The 23,372-nt window shown below is 46.0% G+C and overlaps 2 protein-coding genes across 3 annotated transcripts in view; one reads left to right on the top strand and one right to left on the bottom strand.

Moving 5' to 3' along the window:
- RPAP3 (RNA polymerase II associated protein 3) overlaps positions 1-11,712 on the bottom strand; it is a 74,926-nt gene extending 63,214 nt beyond the window's left edge. Inside the window, exons 1-4 of the mRNA XM_040410518.1 lie at positions 11,650-11,712; positions 9,020-9,185; positions 7,566-7,709; positions 2,090-2,215 (exon numbers count right to left, since the gene is read on the bottom strand). Of these exons, the coding sequence (XP_040266452.1) occupies positions 2,090-2,215; positions 7,566-7,709; positions 9,020-9,172 (423 nt within the window). The 5' untranslated portion in view covers positions 9,173-9,185; positions 11,650-11,712. The remainder of the gene's footprint in view (positions 1-2,089; positions 2,216-7,565; positions 7,710-9,019; positions 9,186-11,649) is intronic.
- Positions 11,713-11,913: 201 nt separating this feature from the next.
- On the top strand, positions 11,914-21,770 carry LOC120981058 (mitochondrial inner membrane protease ATP23 homolog). Of its 2 annotated transcripts, none has more exons than XM_040410529.1 (6): positions 11,914-12,160; positions 13,060-13,105; positions 15,148-15,229; positions 15,636-15,773; positions 17,643-17,726; positions 21,528-21,770. In XM_040410529.1, exons 1-6 carry the CDS (start codon positions 12,010-12,012, stop codon positions 21,729-21,731), a joined length of 705 nt encoding a protein of 234 aa, XP_040266463.1. In that variant the 5' UTR covers positions 11,914-12,009; the 3' UTR covers positions 21,732-21,770. The 2 variants fall into 2 exon arrangements, with proteins under 2 accessions (XP_040266463.1, XP_040266470.1); XM_040410536.1 differs by having other exon boundaries at positions 12,029-12,164.
- The last annotated feature ends 1,602 nt before the right edge of the window (positions 21,771-23,372 follow it).

Genomic DNA, 23,372 nt, shown 5'->3' with positions numbered 1-23,372 from the left:
AAGATCGGGTCCCTATCCCGATCGTCACCTAGCATCCGTGCGTAAAAAAAATAAAAAAAATAAAATAAAATAAAAAATAAAATAGAAAATAAATCGCACCGCATCCACACTTGCTTGCGATTTTCACGCAGCCCTATTCACTTCTATGGGCCCTGCGTTGCGTGAAAAACGCACAAAATAGAGCATGCTGCGATTTTCACGCAACGCACAAGTGATGCGTGAAAATCACCACTCATGTGCACAGCCCCATAGAAATGAATGAGTCCGGATTCAGTGCGGGTGCAATGCGTTCACATTACGCATCGCACCCGTGCGGAAATCTCGCCCGTGTGAAAGGGGCCTAAGAGTTTCCTTTGCACTGATTTTCTGGTGAATTTGTGCTTTTAAACAGCAGCTGGTCTAAACAACTTAAACTGCAGTGTAAAGTATGAGCAAGAAACAGAGCAGCAGTCTACACTAGGGATCGACCGATTATCGTTTTTACCGATATTATCGGCAGATATTCAGGATTTTGACAGTTATCGGTATCGGCATCTATTTTGCCGATATACCGATAACTTATTGGGAATACAGAACGCACTGCTCACAGCGCACTCCGTGTTCCCTCAGCAGCACAGGGGAGAAGGAAGCAGTGTCTCCCTCCCCCTGTGCTGCTGCCGCCAATTAGAGGAGAGAGGACAAGAGAAGGGGAGGGGCTGTGGCCACCGCTCCACCAATGAAGATAAGCCTTTCATTAATTCATATAGAGGAGGCGGGAGCTGGCTGCAGAATCACATAGCCGGCTCCCGACCTCTATGAGCAATAGCTGCGATCTGCGGTAGTTAACCCCTCAGGTGCCGCGGATCGCAGCTACCGCTCATAAAGGTCGGGAGCCGGCTATGTGATTCTGCAGCCAGCTCCCGCCTCCTGTATATGAATGAATGAGAGATTTCTCTTCATTGGTGGCGCAGTGTGCCCCCCCCAAGCCCCCCAGTATTAATCATTGGTGGCGCAGTGCACCCCCCACCCCCATCCCAATCGTAAAAACATTGGTGGCGCAGTGCGCCCCCCCCCACAGTATTAATCATTGGTGGCAGTGGCCACAGGATCCCCTCTCCCCTCGTCCTCCAATCGGAGCCCCAGCAGTGTAATCCTGGGGCTCCGATCGGTTACCATGGCAGCCAGGACGCTACTGAAGCCCTGGCTGCCATGGTAAGCTCCATGCTGCTGTGTGCACATAGCACAGAGCAGCAGGGACAGTGTGAGATCCTAGAGAAAATAGATTGTTTCAGGAGCAGCAGCACAGACGGCTTCTGAAGAGCAAAAATGGTGAATACGCAGCAGCTGGGCAGGGGATCGCAGATCCAAAGCGATCCAATGGCATGTGAAAAGAATGGAGGGCCACAGCAGCGTCTCGCCAGGAAAACTTCTTTATTCAGGAACACTCCTCACAACAAGGCATAAAAAGTAGTTTACAGCAGCAACGTTTCGGCTGCTTGACAAAGGCTATTCGTAGCCGAAACGTTGCTGCTGTAAACTACTTTTTATGCCTTGTTGTGAGGAGTGTTCCTGAATAAAGAAGTTTTCCTGGCGAGACGCTGCTGTGGCCCTCCATTCTTTTCACATGCCAGTGTGAGATCCTAGTCACCCTGATAGAGATCTATCAGGGTGAATAGGACAAGGGTTCTAGTCCCTAAGGGGGCTAAAAGTTAGTAAAAAAACAAACAAAAAAATATAAAATATTAAGTATAAATGAAAAAAAAAAAGATTTACAAAAATAAAATAAAAAATACACGTTAACAATAAACATATTAATTTTCAGCAGATTTGTGTAGGAAATTTTTTTTTTTTCAAAAATGAAAATTCCTAGAATATTGGTATAAATTATCGGCATCGGCCTAAAAAATCTATATCGGTCGATCCCTAGTCTACACGTCTGAATTCCTCAGAAATGCACATGGATTTCAGTATTCAATACATAAAATAGACATATTGAACAGCATTACAGCAAAAGAACAACTAAGCACAAAAATAGCAGACCCAAAAGTGCAGTAATGTAAAACAGTACCATTTTAGGAACACTACTAAAGAAGTAAAATGTAAGGTATACCTTTTCTTTGTCTGCTAAAGCCTTTTCTGTATCAATTTTAATGCCATCTTCATCCCCGGAATCAGACTCTGCAGACACTGATTCATTAGTGTTGTCCTCTTTATCGAGCTCCTGCAAGGCTTTGTCCTAAAACATGTAAGATCCTGTATAAATTATGCAATAAAACCTAGCATGCATGTGATGGAAAATACAGCACATAGAAGGCTATTAGTTCACCAAAATGACACAAATCATTACCCCTTTTTAAACAAAGCCAGCATGGAGATCAGGTGACTACACTTGATCGCACTTGCCAGGGAATATATGGCAGTACATGGGGGGGGGGGCATTCAAATGTGATATCCCAGGCCAAGTACAGCAGATCTTGAGGTGCACTTACAGAGCAGCTGTATGTTCTAGATCATGGGAAGGGGGGGTGAAGATGGGAAAAGTTTACACCCTGAGGGGCCACAGAAGCCATCTTCATGAAATAACGCCTTTAAATCATTTTGGTCCTTTTAGGCCTCTTTCACATGAGCATGTCCGGATGCGTTGCGGCAAATCCGCACGAGTAGGTACCCAATTGCAGTCAGTTTTGACTGCGATTGCGTTCAGTTTTTATCGCGCGGGTGCAATGCGTTTTGCACGCGCGTGATAAACTGAATGTGGTACCCAGACCCGAACTTCTTCACAGAAGTTCAGGTTTGGGTTCAAGGTTGTGTAGATTGTATTATTTTCCCTTATAGCCATGTTATAAGGGGAAATAATACATTCTGAATACAGAATGCATAGTACAATATGGGTTGAGGGGTTAAAAAAAAAAAAAAGTATAAAATGTAACTCACCTTAATCCACTTGTTCGCGCAGCCGGCATCTCTTCTGTCTTGTCCTGTGAGGAATAGGACCTTTGATGACGTCACTGCGCTCATCAAGTGGTCCGTCACATGATCCATCACCATGGGAAAAGATCATGTGACGGACCATGTGATGACTGGAGTGACGTCATCAAAAGGTCCTATTCCTCACAGAACAAGACAGAAGAGATGCCGGCTGCGCGAACAAGTGGAATAAGGTGAGTTAAATTTATTTTTATTTTTTAAAGGGCTTCTGTCACCCCACAAAAGTCTTTTTTTTTTTGGATAGTTACATTCCTTATAGCGCGATATAGGAGAATATAATCTTGTCACTTACTTTCATGCGGCCGTTTCTTTAGAAAACGAAGTTTTATAATATGTAAATCCGGTCTCTACCAGCAAGTAGGGCGTCTACTTGCTGGTAGCTGCTGCAGAAATCCGCCCCCTCGCCGTGTTGATTGACAGGGCCAGCCGTGATCTCCTCCTCCGGCCGGCCCTGTCAGTATTTCAAAAATCGCGCGCCTCTGTTCATTCGGCGCAGGCGCTCTGAGATGAGGAGGCTCGTCTCCTCAGAACTCCCTCAGTGCGCCTGCGCCGATGACGTCTTCTCTTTCGGTGATGTCATCGGCGCAGGCGCACTGAGGGAGTTCTGAGGAGACGAGCCTCCTCATCTCAGAGCGCCTGCGCCGAATGAACACAGGCGCGCGATTTTTGAAATACTGACAGGGCCGGCCGGAGGAGGAGATCACGGCTGGCCCTGTCAATCAACACGGCGAGGGGGCGGTTTTCTGCTGCGGCTACCAGCAAGTAGACGCCCTACTTGCTGGTAGAGACCGGATTTACATATTATAAAACTTCGTTTTCTAAAGAAACGGCCGCATGAAAGTAAGTGACAAGATTATATTCTCCTATATCGCGCTATAAGGAATGCAACTATCCCAAAAAAAATAAAAATGACTTGTGGGGTGACAGAAGCCCTTTAACCCCTCCAGCCCTATTGTACTATGCATTCTGTATTCAGAATGCTATTATTTTCCCATATAACCATGTTATAAGGGAAAATAATAATGATTGGTTCCTCATCCCGATCGTCTCCTAGCAACCGTGCGTGAAAAACTTGCTTGCGGATGCTTGCGATTTTCACGCAGCCCCATTCACTTCTATGGGGCCTGCGTTGCGTGAAAAACACACAAAATAGAGCTTGCTGCGATTTTCACGCAACCACAAGTGCACAGCCCCATAGAAATGAATGGGTCCGGATTCAGTGCGGGTGCAATGCATTCAACCCGCGCGGAAAACTCGCCCGTGTGAAAGGGGCCTTAGTCTCAGCCTCTAACATTTATGATCTCCCCTCAGCATGTACAAAGGGTTCCATTAGCCAGAGCATCATTTTAGACTCCATTGGGCCAGTTTATGTGAGTAAACCTCAAAAAAAAAAAAGGTATGAAATACTGAAGTAGACTATGCTATTCTATACATAAAATGGAAGCCCATGGGTGACAGACACAAGCATCAATCAGGGGTACATGCTGGGAGATTTAACTGGCATATACATCAAACTGATGTCATTGCAGAACAGCTGATTGGCGGGATGTTGGACTCCATTGATTAGACATTGATGGCCTATCCTGAGGATAGGCAATCGATGCTAAAATCATGGAAAACCTCTAAGGGTGGGTTGACATCTGCATTCTGGATTCCATTATGGCTTTCCGTTATAACGGAATCCATAAGATGGAAGGACGGATCCGTTATACTTCCCATAGACTTGTATTAGGACGGAATGCAAAACGGAAGCCCTTAAAAAGGCATTCCATCTTAATAGAAGTCTATGGGAATCATAACGGATCCGTCCCGTTTCCGTTATGCAGAACTAAGAAAAAAAGTCCTGTCGACAGTCTTTCAGTCTTGCATAACGGGAACCACACGGATCCGTCATGATTCACATAGACTTCTATTAAGACGGATCAAAATGGAATGCCTCTTAAAGACTTCCGTTTTGCATTCCATCCTATGTTATAACGGAAAGCCATAACGGAATCTAGAAGTAAGATGTGAACCCACCCTAACTCCTTCAGGTCCCTGCGATTTTCAGTTTTTGTTTTTCACTTCCTGCTTTCCTAGAGCCATAACTTTTTTATTCTTCCTATTCACAAAGCTGTATGAGGCCATGTTTTTTGCAGGACAAGTACCTTTTAATGACATTTACTATTGTATGAGTACAATGCAGTAATAAAACAATTGCCCCCAAAAGATGTACATAGCCTTTAACCACTTCCTGACATGACGTAATAGTATGTCATGGTGGCAGGTGACTTCCTCCATTTGGACGTACTATTACGTCATTGTGATCGGGCGGGCACCTGAGCAGTGTGCCCCCGATCGCTACAGGGGCCCGGCAGTCCCTGATAGCCAGGCCCCTGCTGTAAAAGCCGATGCCGGCGGATTAACCCCTTCTATGCCACGGTCAGTACTGACCGCGGCATAGAAGGGGTTCGCGGCAGGCGAGGGAGCCCATCAGGTTCCCGCGCTGCTGTGGCAGGGACCCGATGGGTGACAAGGCAGCCCGATGCTGTGCAGAGGCTGCCCAATGCCTTGCACGGCATGGGGACCTGCCTTCTACGGGGGCCAAGGAGACCCAGCCCCAGGTTGCGTCTCCTAGGTCAGCGGTCCCCAACCGCCGGGCCGCGGCCCAGAACCGGGCCCTGGAAGATTGTTTGCCGAGCCGCAGCGATCAGGGCAGTATTTAACGCGGTACTAATGAAGCGCTTCCATTATAGAATCGCTTCATTAGTACAGGAGGACCAGGAAGCGGTGAAGGATCCTCGGCTCGGCTATCGGCTGCGCACAGCGCGAGGTCGCTCTGTGACCTCACACTGTGCGCCGCGATACACAGCCGACAGCAGGATGAAGTGAATCGCGATGGTGACCAGGAGCAGGAGAGATAAGTGTTTTTTTTATTTATTTTTTATTTGCCCTGGGGGCTGACATAAGGGATGATGGCTGACATGGGATGCTGGGGGCTGATGGCTCACATAGGGGCTGATAGATGGCTAAAGGTTGGGGGGTTTATCTGAGGCATTGGGGGTCTGATCTGAGGTCTGATTAACATTGGGGGTCTGATTGCTGGTCTGACCTGAGGTGTAGTGAAAAATATTTTTTCTTATTGTTCTACTCTAAAACCTAGGTGCGTCTTATAGGGTGAAAAATACGGTACAGTGCAGCAGAGACCCTAGTCAGTTTATATAGTGTTATATATTTTAATATGCACCTTGTGTTTTCTTATGTGCGTGAATCAGTCAGCGCCGACTAGCACCCCCTAAGCCCAGCCTACCCCCGCCCCAATAATAGCAAAATGCTATTATTGTGTAAGACTTAAATAAGAAAAAGTATACATATTAGGTATTCCCGAGTTCGTAACGACCTGCTCTATAAAGATATTACATGACCTAACCCCTCAAGTGAACGCTGTAAAAGTGTAATATTGAATGATCAAAAAAACATAAGTACCCAAAAATGGTACCAATAAAAAATTTAACTCTTCCTGCAAAAAATTAGCCTCTGTATTTTCTACTCAAGGGTGCATCAGGCGGTCTTCAAATGGGACATGTGTCTAAAAATCAGTCCAGCAAAAATCTGCCTTCTAAAAACCATACGGCGCTCCTTTTTTTCTGCGCCCTGCCATGCACCCATACAGCAGTTTACCACCACATGTGGGGTGTTTCTGTAAACCACAGAATCAGGGTAATAAATATTGAGTTTTGTTTGGCTGTTAACCCTCAATGTGTTAAAGAACAAAATGGATTCAAATGGAAAATTTGCCAAAAAAGTAATAATTTAGAAAGGTTGTCTCCATTTTCCTTTAATTCTTGTGGAACACCTAAAGGGTTAACAAAGTTTGTAAAATCCGTTTTGATTAACTTGAGGGATGTAGTTTCTACAATGGGGTCATTTATGGGGGGGGTTCTACTATGTAAGCCCCACAAAGTGACTTCAGAACTGAACTGGTCCTTAAAAAGTGGCTTTTTGAAATTTCCTTAAAATTTTTAAAAAAATTGCTTCTAAAATTCTAAGCCTTGTAACATCCTAAACAAATAAAATGACATTTACAAAATGATGGGCAACATAAAGCAGACATATGGGGAATGTTAAGTAATAAATATTTTACGAGGTATCACTTTCTGTTTTAAAAAGCGGAAAAATAACAATTTTGAAAATTACGAATTTTTCGAAATTTTTGGTAAATTTGGGATTTTTTTCATAAATAAAAGGGAAAATATATTGACTCAAATTTATGACTATCATGAAGTACAATGTGTCACGAGAAAACAATCTCTGAATGACTTGGATAAATAAAAGTGTTCCAAAGTTATTACCACATAAAGTGACACGTCAGATTAGCAACAAAATGGCCTGGGCAGGAAGGTGAAAACTGGCCTGAGATAGAAGGGGTTAATGTTCTGTATATTTTTATAATATATTATTGGTTTATGTGTCTCATACACAAAATTAATGCAACAAAGTGAATATTCATCAACAACAGTTACAATTCAAATAAATATCACAAGCTGCAATATTCCATATAACATGGTTTCAGTATGTAGAAAGAAATGCCTGATACGACATGCACTATTACGGCTTACCACATCCAGCTTGTCCCAGTAGTTGTAGTCATGTAATTTTCTTTTGGGGTTTTTGTTCTCCTCATTTTTCTTAGTTTCAGTAGACACTTTACTTCTGCTCTTTTTCTTTTTTCTATAGTCTTTGTTTCTAATTGGGGGTAGTGTCTAAAAGAAATGTATTTTAAGATATTAATGCATGGTGCCAAATATTTCATTCTTACAGCAGCAATATATTGAGTGACAAGTGGGTTGAATAAATCACTTTTTATTTAAAAAAATTTGGTGAGGTGGAGCAACAAAAACGGCAAATCGGCCATTTTGATGTTTTCTGCTACATCGTTCATTGTACAGGATAAATATATTTATATTTTAATAGTATGGATGCTTTTTGACGTGGATACAAATTATCTTTATATGTTTAATGTTTATTTTTGTTACAAGGAAAGGGGGGCGATTTGAATTTGTTTTTTTGTATTTTTAAAAACTTGTTTTTACTTAATACACTTATATTAAGTCCCCTTAGGGGACTTGAACATGTGATAGATGGTTTATGAATAAAGCAGTAATATGTATATTAGCTTTCTGAGCACATCTCAGTGTGGTGAAGCTACAGTACATAGAATATATGATAGGTAGATGCCAGGACACAGTTTTCTCCTTAACATGCTGATGTCTAGCCCTGTGCAGAGCAAAGGATTCAGCCCCGCCTCCTGGTGCTCCAACTTGCTTATTCGCATATTAATAACATCGCAATGATGAGCCCTACCAGGCAGTATGCCACGTTTAATAGGGTTGATCCTCGTGACAGATGCGCCTTAAGGACTGTGTAGTACTGACAGATACAGCACCTGGTGATGGTTCAAGAATTCTGCTTAATGAGGACAGAAAAGTAACCAAATGTGCATCTGGCAATAGCACAATCCCACCATCAACTGAAAGGATAAATGCGCCCACCTGGTATAGACAGATACAGCATCCGGAAGTAGTGCCAATAATTTGCCTACTGTAGGGAGCAATGTGGCCACCTAGTGAATGACAGAACTGCATAGGTCTGTCAAATACTGCATCATATGATAGCGGCATTACCCCCAATAAATGAAAGTGGTGCGGTGGTTGGTAAAAACCAGTATGACGTAGGTTTGACAGAAACAGAATCTCATTCTAGTGCGGGCATGCCACCCTTGAAGGGTAAAGCAGCTGTCTGGTGCACATCAGTACTACGTAGTTCTGAGGTGCCCCAGGCAACAGCATTACTTCATTTACTAAGAGGGAGACGTGCTACAGTTCCCTGCACTGCAAGCGGCTGATCCAGCAATGCAGCCCCATCATTCTCAGAAGCCATACATTTAAGAGGTGGGAATATCCCTTTCCTCTGTGCTTGGAGATGTAGCCCCAATCTACCTTCCATTTGCAGATTTGTAGCCAACACATAAGGACGCTCCTGTTCTTATGTCACGTACTGCAGACATACCTACCTCTTCACCTACGGCCGTCTGTTTGCTTAGCTTGGCATCCTTCTGTTTGATATCCTTTTCCCAGCTTTCTAGCTCTCGCATGAAGTCCTGCAACTCCTCGGCATTTTGCTTCATCTGTAACTGAAGCTCAAGTGCTTTGTTTGGAGACGACATGGTGGCGAAGTGCCTTGAAAATACAAACGTGCATGTTATACAGATTCATATCTACAACCTGACAGGGACGGCTAGAATCCAAAACTATTGGACTTCATGAGGACAGCTCTGCTATTACTCCGAACACCAAGTAAGAGCCCAACGTCTATAGCGTTAGATAGAGCGGCATCGGTTTAATATCCCCTTACTCATGTGGCGGGAGCCAACGCCACTCTGCTGCCTATGTACACTCTAGTCAAGAATATGTATTCATCTCCTATCCTGAGGGTAGGACAGCAATATAAACTCCTGGATAACCCTTTTAAAACTGTCCCATCTAGAGAAGACTAAAGAGGTTGTCCGGGTGTTTAATACTGATGACCTCCTCTCAGGATAGGTCATCAATATCAGATCGGCGGGTGTCTGCCTCCTTTTTCAGGAGGCCGCAGCCTGGTCCAAGCATAACGCCGTCCATTGGATAGTGGCTGTGGTTGGTATTACAGCTCGTCTCCAGTCACTTGTATGGGACTGAGCTGCACCTAGAATATATTATCAAAAGTAGCCAAGCGCTGTACGACTCCCATAGACATGAATGGAGTGTCGGTTTGCATGCCCAACTTGCCACTGCGTTCATTTCTGTGCACTTTGAGGGTCATGGGGTACCCATTCTTGTGATGGTTGGGGGTCACAGTGATCGGACCCCAACGGATCTGTTATTCCCTATCCTGTGGATAGGTGATAACTTTTAACAACCAGAATACCCCCTAAACCATGAAATGAAGTCTGTAACTAATAGCTGGGCGTAAATCATGGACACTATATGACTACTATTTTTCTGAAGGGGGAAACCCTCCGGGGGTTAGAATTAGTGCTTTTAAAATTTCAAAGATGACCACAATTTAACTGAGGTTTGCATGCAACTTTTAAGGTGCACATACACATTAGAAAGAATTTGGCTAAACCTGCTTATTTCGTGTGGGTCAGATGATTATTTAATGCATCCTTCCTGCTCAAGAGAAACAATAAATCACATTAAATAGGAACAAATAGAACACTAAAGCCTGTACTACACAGCCCGATGTGGCAGACGATTGTCGGGAGGGAAGCATTCCCTCCCAACAATCACCTGCTCGCTAGAGGAGAAGACCGCTCCTATTACATGCAGTGATCTCCTCCACAGTATAGGGAGGAGCGATCGCTATGCCATCGCTCGTCCCCATGCTGTACCACACCACCACAATCTGCCGCCTGTCAACGATAATTTTTTAACATGTCAAAAAACTTGGATTGCCCGATGATCGAGCGTTTGCTTATTCATCGGGCAATTGGCGGCAGATGATCGCTAATGAGTATTGTTGAGCGAACTCTGAGATTTGCAAGTTCGGTGTTCAGGTTATCTAAGAATTCTGTAATGGATTCCATTACCATGGACCATAACGGATTTCTAGGACAGCCAGCATAGACTTCTATTATGACGGAGGCATGCGGTCATAGAATTCCGTTATGCTCCGTGGTAGCAGAATCCATTACGGCAGGGATGCCCAACCTGCGGCCCTCCAGCTGTTGTAAAACTCCCACAATTCCCTGCTGTAGACTGATAGCAGTAGGCTGTCTAGGCATGCTGGGAGTTGTAGTTTAAACATCTGGAGGGCTGCAGGTTGGGCACGCCTGCATTATGGAATTCTTTGATAACCCGAACTTGCAAGTCGCAGGTTCGCTCAACACTACTAATCAGCATTCATGTGAACGCTTGTATTAGTGATTATATCTGCCGTGCAATACAGGGTTACCTGGTGACCTTTTTAGCTGCAGCTCAGCCAATTCCCAGGCGCCGCTTCTGCCCAATAGAACTGCCTGATGCACACTGTGAAATTGGCAGCCTGAAACACTTCCTGCCCCCTTGGATTGGCCATCACTGTTCATGTGACCGATGCTGGCCAATCCAAGAGCAAGTGTCTTGGGCTACCAATGGAGAAGTGGTGTGACCATCTAGGATGGTAGAAGATCTAGAGTTCTGTTCACTAATTCATTAGATTTCTTTTCTTTTTCTTGAACCGGAGGGTCACGTTAATGTCTATGGAAGGCGGATGTCGGGGTTGTACTGAACATAGTACATGTGGAGGGGTCAGGAGGCACAGATGCGGCCTTAGAAGCGTTTAATGTGCAATCACTGGGTAGTCCCAGATGGGAAAACCAACTGCACACAACTAGTACATGGGTTTTCCATGATTTGGGCTGTTTGGGGGGTTATTTATCATGCGGGGAACGCTGACATCAGCTTTGCTGGAGATTATGTAGCTGAAATTTGAGCAAAACGTTGCCCGCTCTTTCATAAATTAAAAAATAATCCTTTTTTGTCACAATTAGTTATTCTAGGTTACCCCCCCACCCCCTTCAGCAGTGTTCTGTGCACACAGAGAGAAGCAGTGCCATGGAAACCACCCAGGCTGGCATACTGCAGTGCCAGGGCCATGGAAGTACACATGCCTGACACTTACCTCCTCACTCAGCCGCTGCTCTACTATCACTTCCCATTCGCTGCCTCCCGGCATGCCCTGCGCCCACGCAGTAACCATAGAGACCAACGTCCCCGGATATGATGGCATCTCCGAATTATACAACAGCGCACCCCAGCGTCCAGGCGAGGGTACTGTGGCTTATCCTATACATTCGCAGAGAAAATAAAAATCCCAAAATTTCATCGAACGTTTTCTGTTTTTCCCCAAATAAAAATGGCTGAAAGTGTTCCGCCTGACAATGACGTCACGGCGTCACGTGGAACCGTTCCAAGATGGCAGCTTCCTGTGCAGGTTCAGACGGGATGGTAAGATAGCTGTAAAGGTGAGAGGGGGAGACAAATGGAGGAAGACAGATCGGCGCATGGACAGCATGGCTACCCGCTGTACCCGGACAGGGAGAGCTGGGAGACCACAAGGGACCCGATCGAATCGAAATCCTGCGGAGCGAACCACAAGTGCCAGAGAATGCTGCGGCTGACCATGGAAACCAGTAGGTGTGCTGCGCCTGTGGTCCCAGTGTCACCCCTCCCCCTTCTCTTATAGGCTCATTAGTTATCACAGTAACTGCAGGCTGGGTTTTCTGGTGTTTTTACTGATTTAGTTGCCTGTGGTAACCAATCAGCTTGAGCATTTTATATTTTTTGCCTTTTGTGTCCACATATCACTGTACAGTCTATAGTGAATTATAAAATGTAGATTATTAACGTCCCTAAAGTTAGACCGCTGAGGACAGTGATTGGCTGCAGCGGTCATGTGATGTAAACAAACAGCGAGAGGAGCGGACCAGCATCACATAGTGAGTATAATATCATGAGCTTGTCCTAGATATTGACTTATCTAAGGCAAACCCTTTAAATGCCCCCCCCCCCCCCCCAATGCCCAGGCCCCTGATATAGGTTATACTTACCGGGAAGGGGGGTAAATATAACCTATATGAGGGGCCCAGGCATTGTTGGGTCATTATAGGGGTCGGATAACCCCTTTAATAATAAACATTGGGATTTTATATGGTGCCTTGGGCTTTTTCCAGTTGAAGACCCCTAGAGGCATGTGATGTGGAGCCACTTCTGCATCTTCAGAACCCATAACCTCCACCGAACAACCCTAACCCCAAAAAACACAAGGGACCACGCTGTCCCTTTCCTAATGGCTCCTTTTCACGGCCTGCTGCAGTCTGGGCTATATGATGTCATACTTCCCATACACACTCTTCATTTAACAGGTTTAATTGGCAATTTTTATTTATTTTTAAATTCTCTTAATGAATTTTTCTGGTGAATCTGCAAATGGAGTCACTCCTCTCTAATAACTTACATGTATATACATCTGATTTGTAAAATTATTGGGCATCAGTGCCGACTATAACAGATTGCTCTTACTGCTTCTCAGGTCCATATGCCAAGCTACTGTTAGATGCCATGAAGCTGTCTGGTTGGTAAGTGTCTATTCTGAATCAATATAATTGCTTCATATTCCATTGCAGGTAGGTATCACCCAGGTGAGTGGCTAAATCACTAGAGGCTTGTGCTTCCTAATGGTGAGTGCAGGGGGTTCTACTGGATTAGGCTACTTTCACATCTACGTTTTATCTGGATCCTGCAGGGTTCAGCAAAAACGCTTCTATCCTGATAATACAACCGTCTGCATCCGTTATGAACAGATCCGGCACTAAAACCAGATCCGTTTTTATTTTTCTGTCCAAGAAAACGGATCCGGCATTATTGACTTGCATTGTGTTTCATGCCAGATTCGCCTTGCTCCGCATCCCAGGATGCACTCAAACGCAGCGTTTTTTCTGAACGGTATGGGAACGCAACCAAACGGAACGGAATGCATTCTGGTGTACTCCTTTCAGTTCAGTTTTGTCCCCATTGACAATGAATGGAGACAAACCTGAAGTGTTTTCCTCCCGTATTGAGATCCTATGACGGATCTTAATACCGGAAAGGAGAAACGCAGATGTGAAAGTAGCCTTTCATGCAAATTTAAGGAAAGGGCACTTGAGTGTGTCATGGACCCATCTCTTGTCTACTTTGACCGAGAGGGTTCACAGGGATAAGGGGTATACAGTATGGACTCTGATTATCGCTATCTACAGAATCACAGCATCATTTCAATGCCTAAAAGATGTGATAACGCCTTGGTGACAGGTTCACTTAAAGGAATTCTGTCACCTAGATTTTGCATGATACCGCAATATACCTTTGACATAGATATGAATGCTTTAGTTTATTCAGAAAATAGATTTTATCAATATGCGAATTACCTCTGAAAAGAGCCACATGCGCAGTACAGGGAGGGGGCGCGGGGCGTTGCTGGGCTCCTTCAGAATGGGTGCGGCTGGGCTCCAGAGACGTTAGGAACAGCCTATTGGGCTCTTTTCAGAGGTAATTTGCATATGGATAAAATCGATTTTCTAAATAAACGTAAGCGTTCATATCTATGGCAAAGCTATATCGCCTTGGTAACCGATCGGAGCCCCACAATTTCACTGCGGGGGCTCCAATTGGAAGGCAGAGGGAACTGCATTCCACTGCCTTGCCTCACAGATGCCACCATCGGTGTTGATCGCAGCATCTGTGGTATAAAATAATGGAGTTCGGCGTGATCGCCGTTCCTCGTCAGTGCGGCTGAGTGCCTGTGTGTGGAGCGGGCTCACTGCAGCAGCCCACTCCATGCATTCCCTTGACCACCGTGACATACCAGTACATCACGGTGGTTGAAGGGGTTAAATCATTCCTTGAGTTCATATCATTTGGAAATCTGGTATCTAGGGTATGTATCCAAAAGGCTTCTCACATATACAGCATAGGCTGCCAATCTCTGCTTGGGGGTCATTTATCAAACTGGTGTAAAGTAGAACAGGCTTAGTCGCCCATAGCAACCAATCAGATTCCGCCTTTCATTTTCGAAAGGAGCTGTCCAAATTGAGAGGTGGATTGGTTGCTATGGGCGACTAAGCCTGTTCTACTTTACACCAGTTTGATAAATGACCCCCAAAGTCTTCAGGGAGCTTAATGCTAATATTACACTAGCAGATCACACAGGCGATTATGAAGAGGGAGGTATTCCTTCCCGGCAATCGCCTGCTCGTCATGGAGGAGTTATCCCTAATGCCATCGCTTGTCCCCATACTGAATCACTGATTGCCGGCAACAGATCAGGATTCCACAGCACGATCTGCCACCAGCAAGGGATGATTTGTAAACCTGCTGAAAGATTCCAATTACCCGATGAACGCGCGGTTGCTCATTCATCGGGTAGTCGGCGCCAGTATTACACTGCCAGATCATCGCTGACAAGCGTTACTACAAATGCTTGTTAGCGATACACTAGCAGATGGGAGTTGTAGTTTCCCCACAGCTGGGTGCTGGAGGTTGCTGAATATATAACTGTACGTGCCATCAAAGTGCTGTGGATATGAATGTGTTCCGCTCCTGCAGAAATAACTTTGACGTGAGTGTATTGCCTTTTTAGCACAGTTTCCAGAGACCGCCATTTTTCTTGCGAGGATTGTGACGGATCAGTAAGTGGAGGCTTTGACGCGGATACATCTGAAGTAAGTGAGGGGGGACGCCATATGATTGTCAGATGTATTTCCTAGTCTGGAGGGGCTTGATAATGAAAAGCCAGGAAGGTTTAAAGAAAATAGGCATTGCTCACCTCACTGACTCTGGTTCACATCCCGCTCCTGGCCCGTCACACAGGAAATGGCTTGGAATGCCCGATCCCTGGTTGAGTTGGGCCACCCTTTTGGCCAGTGATTGACTGAGCCAAGCCATTTCCTGTGTGTCGAGCTGGGACCAGGAAGTGGAGAGCAGCAAGGACTAGGCCAGCAATGGAGGTGGACTAGTAAGGTGAGTAATGAGTGAGGTGTTTTTTTTTTTTTTTCATCTTTAACCCTTTCTGGCCTTTTTTAAAACAAAGTTACCTCCAAAGTAACTTTTTTTTTTTTTTTCCTCCAGATTGTGCTGTGTCAGAATAACATTCACAATCAGTCCCACATGAACCGCGTGGTGACACATGAGCTGATTCATGCATTTGACCACTGCCGTGCACATGTCGATTGGTTTAATAACGTTCGCCATTTAGCGTGCTCTGAGGTAAGCATGACGTTTACATTTATGAAGATAGTGTGGGAGCTTTATCCAACTGGTGTAAAGTAGAACTGGCTTAGGGCTCTTTCACACTTGCGTTCTTTTCTTCCGGCATAGAGTTCCGTTGTCGGGGCTCTATGCCGGAAGAATCCTGATCAGGATTATCCTAATGCATTCTGAATGGAGAGAAATCCGTTCAGGATGCATCAGGATGTCTTCAGTTCCGGAACGGAACGTTTTTTGGCTGGAGAAAATACCGCAGCATGCTGCGCTTTTTGCTCCGGCCAAAAATCCGGAACACTTGCCGCAATGCCGGATCCGGAATTAATGCCCATTGAAAGGCATTAATCCGGATCCGGCCTTAAGCTAAACGTCGTTTCGGCGCATTGCCGGAGCTGACATTTAGCTTTTTCTGAATGGTTACCATGGCTGCCAAGACGCTAAAGTCCTGGCAGCCATAGTAAAGTGTAGCGGGGAGCGGGGGAGCAGTATACTTACAGTCCGTGCGGCTCCCCGGGCGCTCCAGAGTGACGTCAGGGCGCCCCACGCTCATGGATAACGTCATTCTGGAGCGCCCCAGGAGCCGCACGGACTGTAAGTATACCGCTCCACCGCTCCCCACTACTACTATGGCAACCAGGACTTTAATAGCGTCCTGGCTGCCATAGCAACACTGAACGCATTTTGAAGACGGATCCGTCTTCAAATGCTTTCAGTTCACTTGCGTTTTTCCGGATCCGGCGGGCACCTCCGGCAAATGGAGTGCACGACGGATCCGGACAACGCAAGTGTGAAAGAGCCCTAAGTTGCTCATAGCAACCAATCGGCTTCCACCTTTCATTTTTCACAGCTCCCTTGGAAAATGAAAGGTGGAATCTGATTGGTTGCTATGGGCAACTAAGCCAGTTTTCCTTTACACCAGTTTGATAAATCTCCCACAAATGAGTTTATACTGATCGAGGGTTAAGCAGTGTCTACTGCATGTCCACAGCGGATCTTTGTGAACGTGCATCTGCGTTACACCAGTCATACTGGGAGAGCTGTGGTGGCTGCGACATGTTGTAAAGGCCTCATGCACACGGCCGTTGTTTTGGTCCGCATCCAAGCCGCCGTTTTGGCGGCTCAAGTGCGTACCGATTCACTTCAATGGGGCCGCAAAAGATGCAGACAGCACTCCGTGTGCTGTCCGCATCCGTTGCTCCGTTCCGTGGCCCCGCTTGTCCGTTTTGCGGACAAGAATAGGCATTTCTACAATGGGCCTTCCGTTCCGCAAATTGCGGAAGGCACACGGGCGGCTTCCGTTTTTTGCGGATGCACGTTTTGCGGACCACAAATAACGGAACGGTCGTGTGCATGAGGCCTAATACTCATACTAATGTAGGACTGGAAGGCAGAGCAATGTGGCATATTAAGAGACCCTACAGTGATATTGTACTGGGGACATTGTGAAGATTTGACGCTCCACTTGTTAAGGCCTCATGCCGTTCAAGGAATGGTCATCGCAGTGCGCATGCGCCGGCCTGACTGCGCAGGCGCAGGATCTCGGCGAAACAACAAGTTAGTAGATAGGTGGTCAGAGGGAAGGAAGGGGCGGGGGGAGCGAAGAAAAGGCTGAGCTAGCAGGGCACCTACGAGCGTAACGCCGCCCCTGGGCACTTGCGAGCCCTCATTTGCATATGCTACAAAGATGTTTTTTGACGGTTTTATAAGTCCAGGATTGATGCTAAAGGTAACGTTTTTATTAACTCTAAGAATGCTTGAAAGCTATGGGAAGGGTTACAAACGTGAAATGCTGATGAGACTCCCTTTAAGCAGTTTTCCAGGAGTACAATATTGATGCCCTATCCTCAATTTACATTTGGTGTTTTCCTGTAGATCAGAGCTGCCAATCTCAGCGGAGACTGCTCGCTTAGTAATGAAATTAGCCGGTTTAATTTTGGCTTGAAACAACATCATCAGGTATGTCCTGAAAAGTTACTGGTATATGTAGTGTTTGTCGAACAGTATGTGAATGGACCCCTCCTATTAAAGCAACAGTGCCTGTCTTCTGGCATAGGAAATTTGTGAGTGATGGCTCAAGTCCTATTTTGAACGAAGAAAAGTATGATTTTCCCCCCTCCCCCCACACACACACACAAAACACACTTTTAACCCGCAATCGTCACTTTTCTAAAAACTGGCGGGGAGTGGGCAGGCTGGGCAAAGCCTACACTGCCCGGCAAATTTAATAATGCTTGTACTAGAAACTGGCGTTATATGGGAGTAGAGATCTCAGATATTTGCTGTGGTAGATTTCATTTTCTGATGCATGAGATGCATCGAAATTATTAGGGGTTATCCAGGAAAAGATATTTATGACCTATCCTTGGTATAGATCATCAGGATCAGATCTGCGGGGGTGCGACACCCAGGACCCTGCCGATCAGCTGTTAGAGGAGGCCCTGAGCGCTGCAGCCTCTTCCTAGGCCAGTGACATAATGTGGCCTAGTTGCAGCTCAGCCCTATTCATGTCAATGGGGCTGAGCTGCAATACCAAGTACTGCCACTATACAGTGTATGGCGCTATCCTTGTAAAGCTGCTGGGAGCCTACATTGCTCCAGTGAGCGCAGCGGCGTTCTGAAACAGCTGATCGGCGGGGGTGCCGGGACTTGGACCCCCACTGATGTGCTAATGATGTCCTATCCTGAGGATAAGTCAGCATTATCTTTTCCAGGATAACCCATATAAGACGCCCCTCTTAAAGGGATTCTGACACCAGTTTTATGCTGCTAGGTTCTAACCGCTCCAGTGCACGCCAACGAGTCTGGATATTCATGAGCTTTCTCCTCCTCCCTGATACTGACAATTTTTCCCAACTGAATTAGCAGCGAGGGGAAATCAGGAGCTGATGAACGGAATATTCCAGACTCTTTGGCAGGCGCTGGAGCTGCTCATTACAAGATTTTACAAATAGGTTGAGTCTATTAAAGAAAGTGTCCTTGCATTTTAGGCCTCATGCACACAACCGTTTTTCGGGTCCGCATTCACTTCAATGGGGCCGCAAAAGATGCGGACAGCGCTCCATGTGCTGTCCGCATCCGTTGCTCCGTTCCGTGGCCCCGCAAAAAAAATAGAACATGTCCTATTCTTGTCCGTTTTGCGGACAAGAATAGGCATTTCTACAATGAGCCGTTCCGTTCCACAAATTGCGGACGGTACACGGGCGACTTCCGTTTTTTGTGGATCGGCGGTTTGCGGATCGCAAACAACGGAGCGGTCGTGTGCATGAGGCCTTACTAAGAGGATCTGTCACTAGTTTATGTTGCCCTTAGTTTGGACACCAAAAAACTGGTGACAGATTCCCTCCAATAATTATGACGTATTGTAGGCCAGCATGTTTTTATTAAGACTTCCGTAAAAAACAGTCGTAATCTGTGAGCAGGAAATACACTAAGTCTGGTACAATGCCTTGGGGCTAGCTCAGCTGAATATAATGATACCTTCCACTTAGTTATCCATTGCTTCTTTCTGGAGAAGACGTACTTTTAATACATATGCAGATTAGCCGTTAAGTGCACAGAGGGCGGACCCAAGTTTCCCTGTGTACCCTTGTTCTCCGGCTTCCTCCCTCTCCTCCTTAAAGGGTTTCTGTCACCAGATATAACACTATTAAGCTAGCTGACATTAGCGATGTGCTAATGTCAGCTAAACCTAACTAGCCTATTCCTACTTTTATCTGCCCCCGTTACGCCGGAAATCGAACTTTTATAATATGCTAATTAGCCTTTGTTCCTGCTCCTAGAGGCTCCGTTCTCCCACCTTTGTCGCCTCCCTCCAAGTCCTGATTGACAGGGCCAGGCAGCGCTCACATCTGTCTGCCAGCCCTGTGCTCTGGTGAAATCTCGCGCCGTTCAGTATTCACCACAGGCGCAGTGAGGAAGCTGGCAGCCTGAGAGCGTCTTTCGCTCACCGCGCCTGCGCCGAATGCTGAACGGCGCGAGATTTCACCAGAGCACAGGGCTGGCAGACAGATGCGAGCGCTGCCTGGCCCTGTCAATCAGGACTTGGAGGGAGGCGACAAAGGTGGGAGAACGGAGCCTTTAGGAGCAGGAACAATGCGCCACCCCCTTCCCCCCCCCCCCCCCCCCCCCCCCCCCCCGCTCCTCGTGGCTAATTAGCATATTATAAAAGTTATATTTCTGGCGTAACGGGGGCATAGATAAAAGTAGGAATAGGCTAGTTAGGTTTAGCTGACATTAGCTTATCACTAGTGTCAGCTAGCTTAATAGGGTTAATTCTGGTGACAGAATCCCTGTAACATGGCCAGGCCTTGTCAATCAAGGGCTTAGTAGATCCGTTTTAAAGGGTCTCATGTGATCTGCTGCTCCCCACAGAAAGGACAGACAAAAGTTCTCCAGAGAAAGTGAGTAAAAAGAGAAGGCGAAAATTTGACTGGAGAGCAGCAGTTTTTGCATTGCTGTAATTAGAATAATAGTCTTCACTACTGATATTGACATTTTTTATTAAGTTGATGTAATAACTCCTTTAACAGATACGCTAAAAACATAAAATTGGCTGTCAATGGAAGGGCATTTGTTTGCTTCTGTATTACATAGCCTTCAGTGTTAGGCCTCATGCACACGACCGTTGTTTGGGTCCGCATACGAGCCACCGTTTTGGCGGCTCGGATGTGGACCCATTCACTTCAATGGGGCCGCAAAAGATGCGGACAGCACTCAGTGTGCTGTCCACATCCGTGGCTCCGTTCCGCGGCCCCACAAAAAAAAAAATAACATGTTCTATTCTTGTCCGCGCTTTGCGGACAAGAATAGGCATTTATATTGCCGACTCCCGTTCCGTTCTGCAAATTGCTTCAGTTTTTTGCGGAGCCGCAGTCTGCGGCCCGCAAAAAACGGCACGGCCGTGTGCATGAGGCCTTAGGCCAGTGTTTCCCAACCAGTGTGCCTCCCACTGTTGCAAAACTACAACTCCCAGCATGCCCGGACAGCCTATGGCTGTGCGGGCATGCTGGGAGGTGTAGTTTTGCAACAGCTGGAGGCACACTTGTTGGGAAACACTGCCTTAGGCTGTGTTTAGCAGACACATAAGCCTATGACGCCTTGCTATTGGCTTCTATTTGTATGTTAGTGTATCTGTTAAATAGATCTACTGTGGATGATAGAAACTTGATGTGAACACAGCCTTAGACGTTTATCCATAGCCACAGGATATTGTGTTAGGGCTCATGCACACGACCATTACCTCGCCGTGGCTGTATTGCGGCCTGCATACGGCAGGTCCGTAATACACCGGGGGCCGGCTGTGTGCACCCTGCATCACAGGTCGCGGACCCATTCACATGAATGGGTCCGCAAACCCGGAGATGCGGTGCGGAAGCACGGATGAGCACCCCACAGAAGCACTACGGGGTGTTTCTGGCCGTGCCTCCACACCGCAAAAAAGTAGTGCATGCGCTACTTTTTTGCGGTGCGGACCGTCTGATTCAAGTGAATGGGTCTGCGATCCGCATGCTGCTGCCGCCCCACGCTCGGTGCCCGTGCATTGCGGACTGCAATTTGTGGTCCGCAGCACGGGGCCTGGCCAGCACACGGTCGTGTGAATGAGCCCTTAGAAGCAGGCATTATTGCACTTCTGAGGAATGCATTGAGATATTTTGAAAGTTAAAAAAAAGGAGATTTCTTGTAGAAACAGTAGGTTTAATTCAGGAAATCTGGCCGTGGTTTTTGATCTAAGCTGATCTTCCCTTCTCTCCCTCCCAGGCCTGTGTAAGAGACCGCTCTCTCCGCTCTATATTGGCCGTCAGGCAGATCAGTCGGGAGGCAGCAGAAAAGGCCGTAGACGACGTGTTTCAATCGTGTTTTAATGACTATGAACCGTTTGGTCGAATCCCTTACTGTAAAAGGGACGCGGACATGGCATACAGAGATTTTAAAAAGCAAGGAAGATATTATGCAAACCTTTAAGCTGCTCAAAAATAACACAGAAATAAATCCTTACGATGATCTAGTAATCGTGAATCAGAATCGCACCCCTCAAACAGAAAAGCCTCAGTGCTTATGGTGGAAGGTTTTAAGCTAGGTTTGCGTGTTTATTGTATGTCTTTTTTAATTGTATATATTTAGTTCTGTGATTTATACAACTGATTAATGTTTTGCTGGTAATATACAACACAGAGTCTATTTCTGGTTGCTTCCTAAAAGTATTTGTCAATGTGGGGCATGGAAATGGGTTAGAAATCCCTGAGCAGGGGTTATGTTCTCCCCCCGGTCTGTGGATTCATTTGCTTCAAGGGGTGATCTGGCCTTGGAGCTGTAGCCGCTGTGACGGCAAGGCCTATTATTGAGCTTAGCGGTCATAGGACCAAGCTGTTTCCTGGTCCTATGGGGGATGGGAATGAAACCGTTGTGGTATCGCGGACAGGTGAGTGAGTCTTATGTTGAGGGGCACAGGTTTAGGACCAGGGGTTGCTGGACAACACCTTTTTAAAGCCATGCGAGCCAAGTCCTGAACTTGGGACCTAAAGAGAGAGCATATTACACTAAATAACGTGTATGATCTGTCCACAGAATAGTTTAACAATGTATGATTGCTGGTGGTCTGAATGTAAGGACCCCACCTATCATGTGAAGGGGATCCCAGAGTCCCGTGTGTGTGAATGGAGTGGTAGTGTATGACCACCCTTTCATTCACTTCTATTGAAATGGTGAGTAAAGTGCTCGGCTATCTCCATTTGTCCCACAGACTGTGCATGGAGCAGTGGTCATACATGCAAGCTACTGCACATTAGGGACCCTATACTTGTAATCCCAGTGATTGGACCCCCAGCCATGACAGATTTATCACCTATCTTCAGAATACATGTTTATGGGAAAACACCTTTTATGTGCTGGCTTTATTGATTATAAATTTTTTATTAATTTTTTTTACATGACATTACATAACTACTCGAAATAAAGAAACTTGGTTTTGAGGATACAATCCAGCATGGCAGCATGCTCTCCGGCTCCACCAGCTGTCAGTCTTCTGTGTCACAATAGATATATCTTACTACAAGAAAATGTAGACTGTCACATTGTTATTCATAGTCATAGGTGCATATCCATAAAGCAAACATGGTTGATAAAAAAAAATAATGGCTGCACACACATAAGGCTACTTTCACACCTGCGTTAGCTGCGGATCCGTCTGGTATCTGCACAGACGGATCCGCACCTATAATGCAAATGCTTGTATCCCTTCAGAACGGATCAGTCTGCATTATTCTTGAAAAAAAAAAATGTTTTCAATTGCACCATATTGTGTCAGTGTAAACGGATCCGTCCCCATTGACTTACATTGTAAGTCAGGACGGATCCGTTTGGCTCTGCATCGCCAAGCGGACACCAAAACTCTGCAAGCAGCGTTTTGGTGTCCGCCTCCAGAGCGGAATGGAGGCGGAACGGAGCCAAACTGATGCATTCTGAACGGATCCTTATCCATTCAGAGTGCATTCTGTCTGAACTGATCCGTTTGTGAGAGCCCTGAAACGGATCTCACAAACGGAATTCAAAACGCCAGTGTGAAAGTAGCCTAAGCAGTAAAGCTGAGAAATGGGGATCATTCTA

The sequence above is a fragment of the Bufo bufo genome, chromosome 1 (genome assembly GCF_905171765.1).
Source record: "Bufo bufo chromosome 1, aBufBuf1.1, whole genome shotgun sequence".
Lineage (NCBI taxonomy): Eukaryota > Metazoa > Chordata > Amphibia > Anura > Bufonidae > Bufo > Bufo bufo.
Note: the sequence above shows the minus strand (reverse complement) of the source record. Positions and strands in the feature narration are given on the sequence as shown.

Coding starts and splice junctions, on each gene's coding strand:
- LOC120981058 (XM_040410529.1), top strand. CDS start 12,010: ATGGAGGAAGACAGATCGGCGCATGGACAGCATGGCTACCCGCTGTAC. Junction 15,230..15,635: donor TTGACGCGGATACATCTGAA/GTAAGTGAGGGG, acceptor TTTTTCCTCCAG/ATTGTGCTGTGTCAGAATAA. Junction 17,727..21,527: donor GCTTGAAACAACATCATCAG/GTATGTCCTGAA, acceptor TCTCCCTCCCAG/GCCTGTGTAAGAGACCGCTC.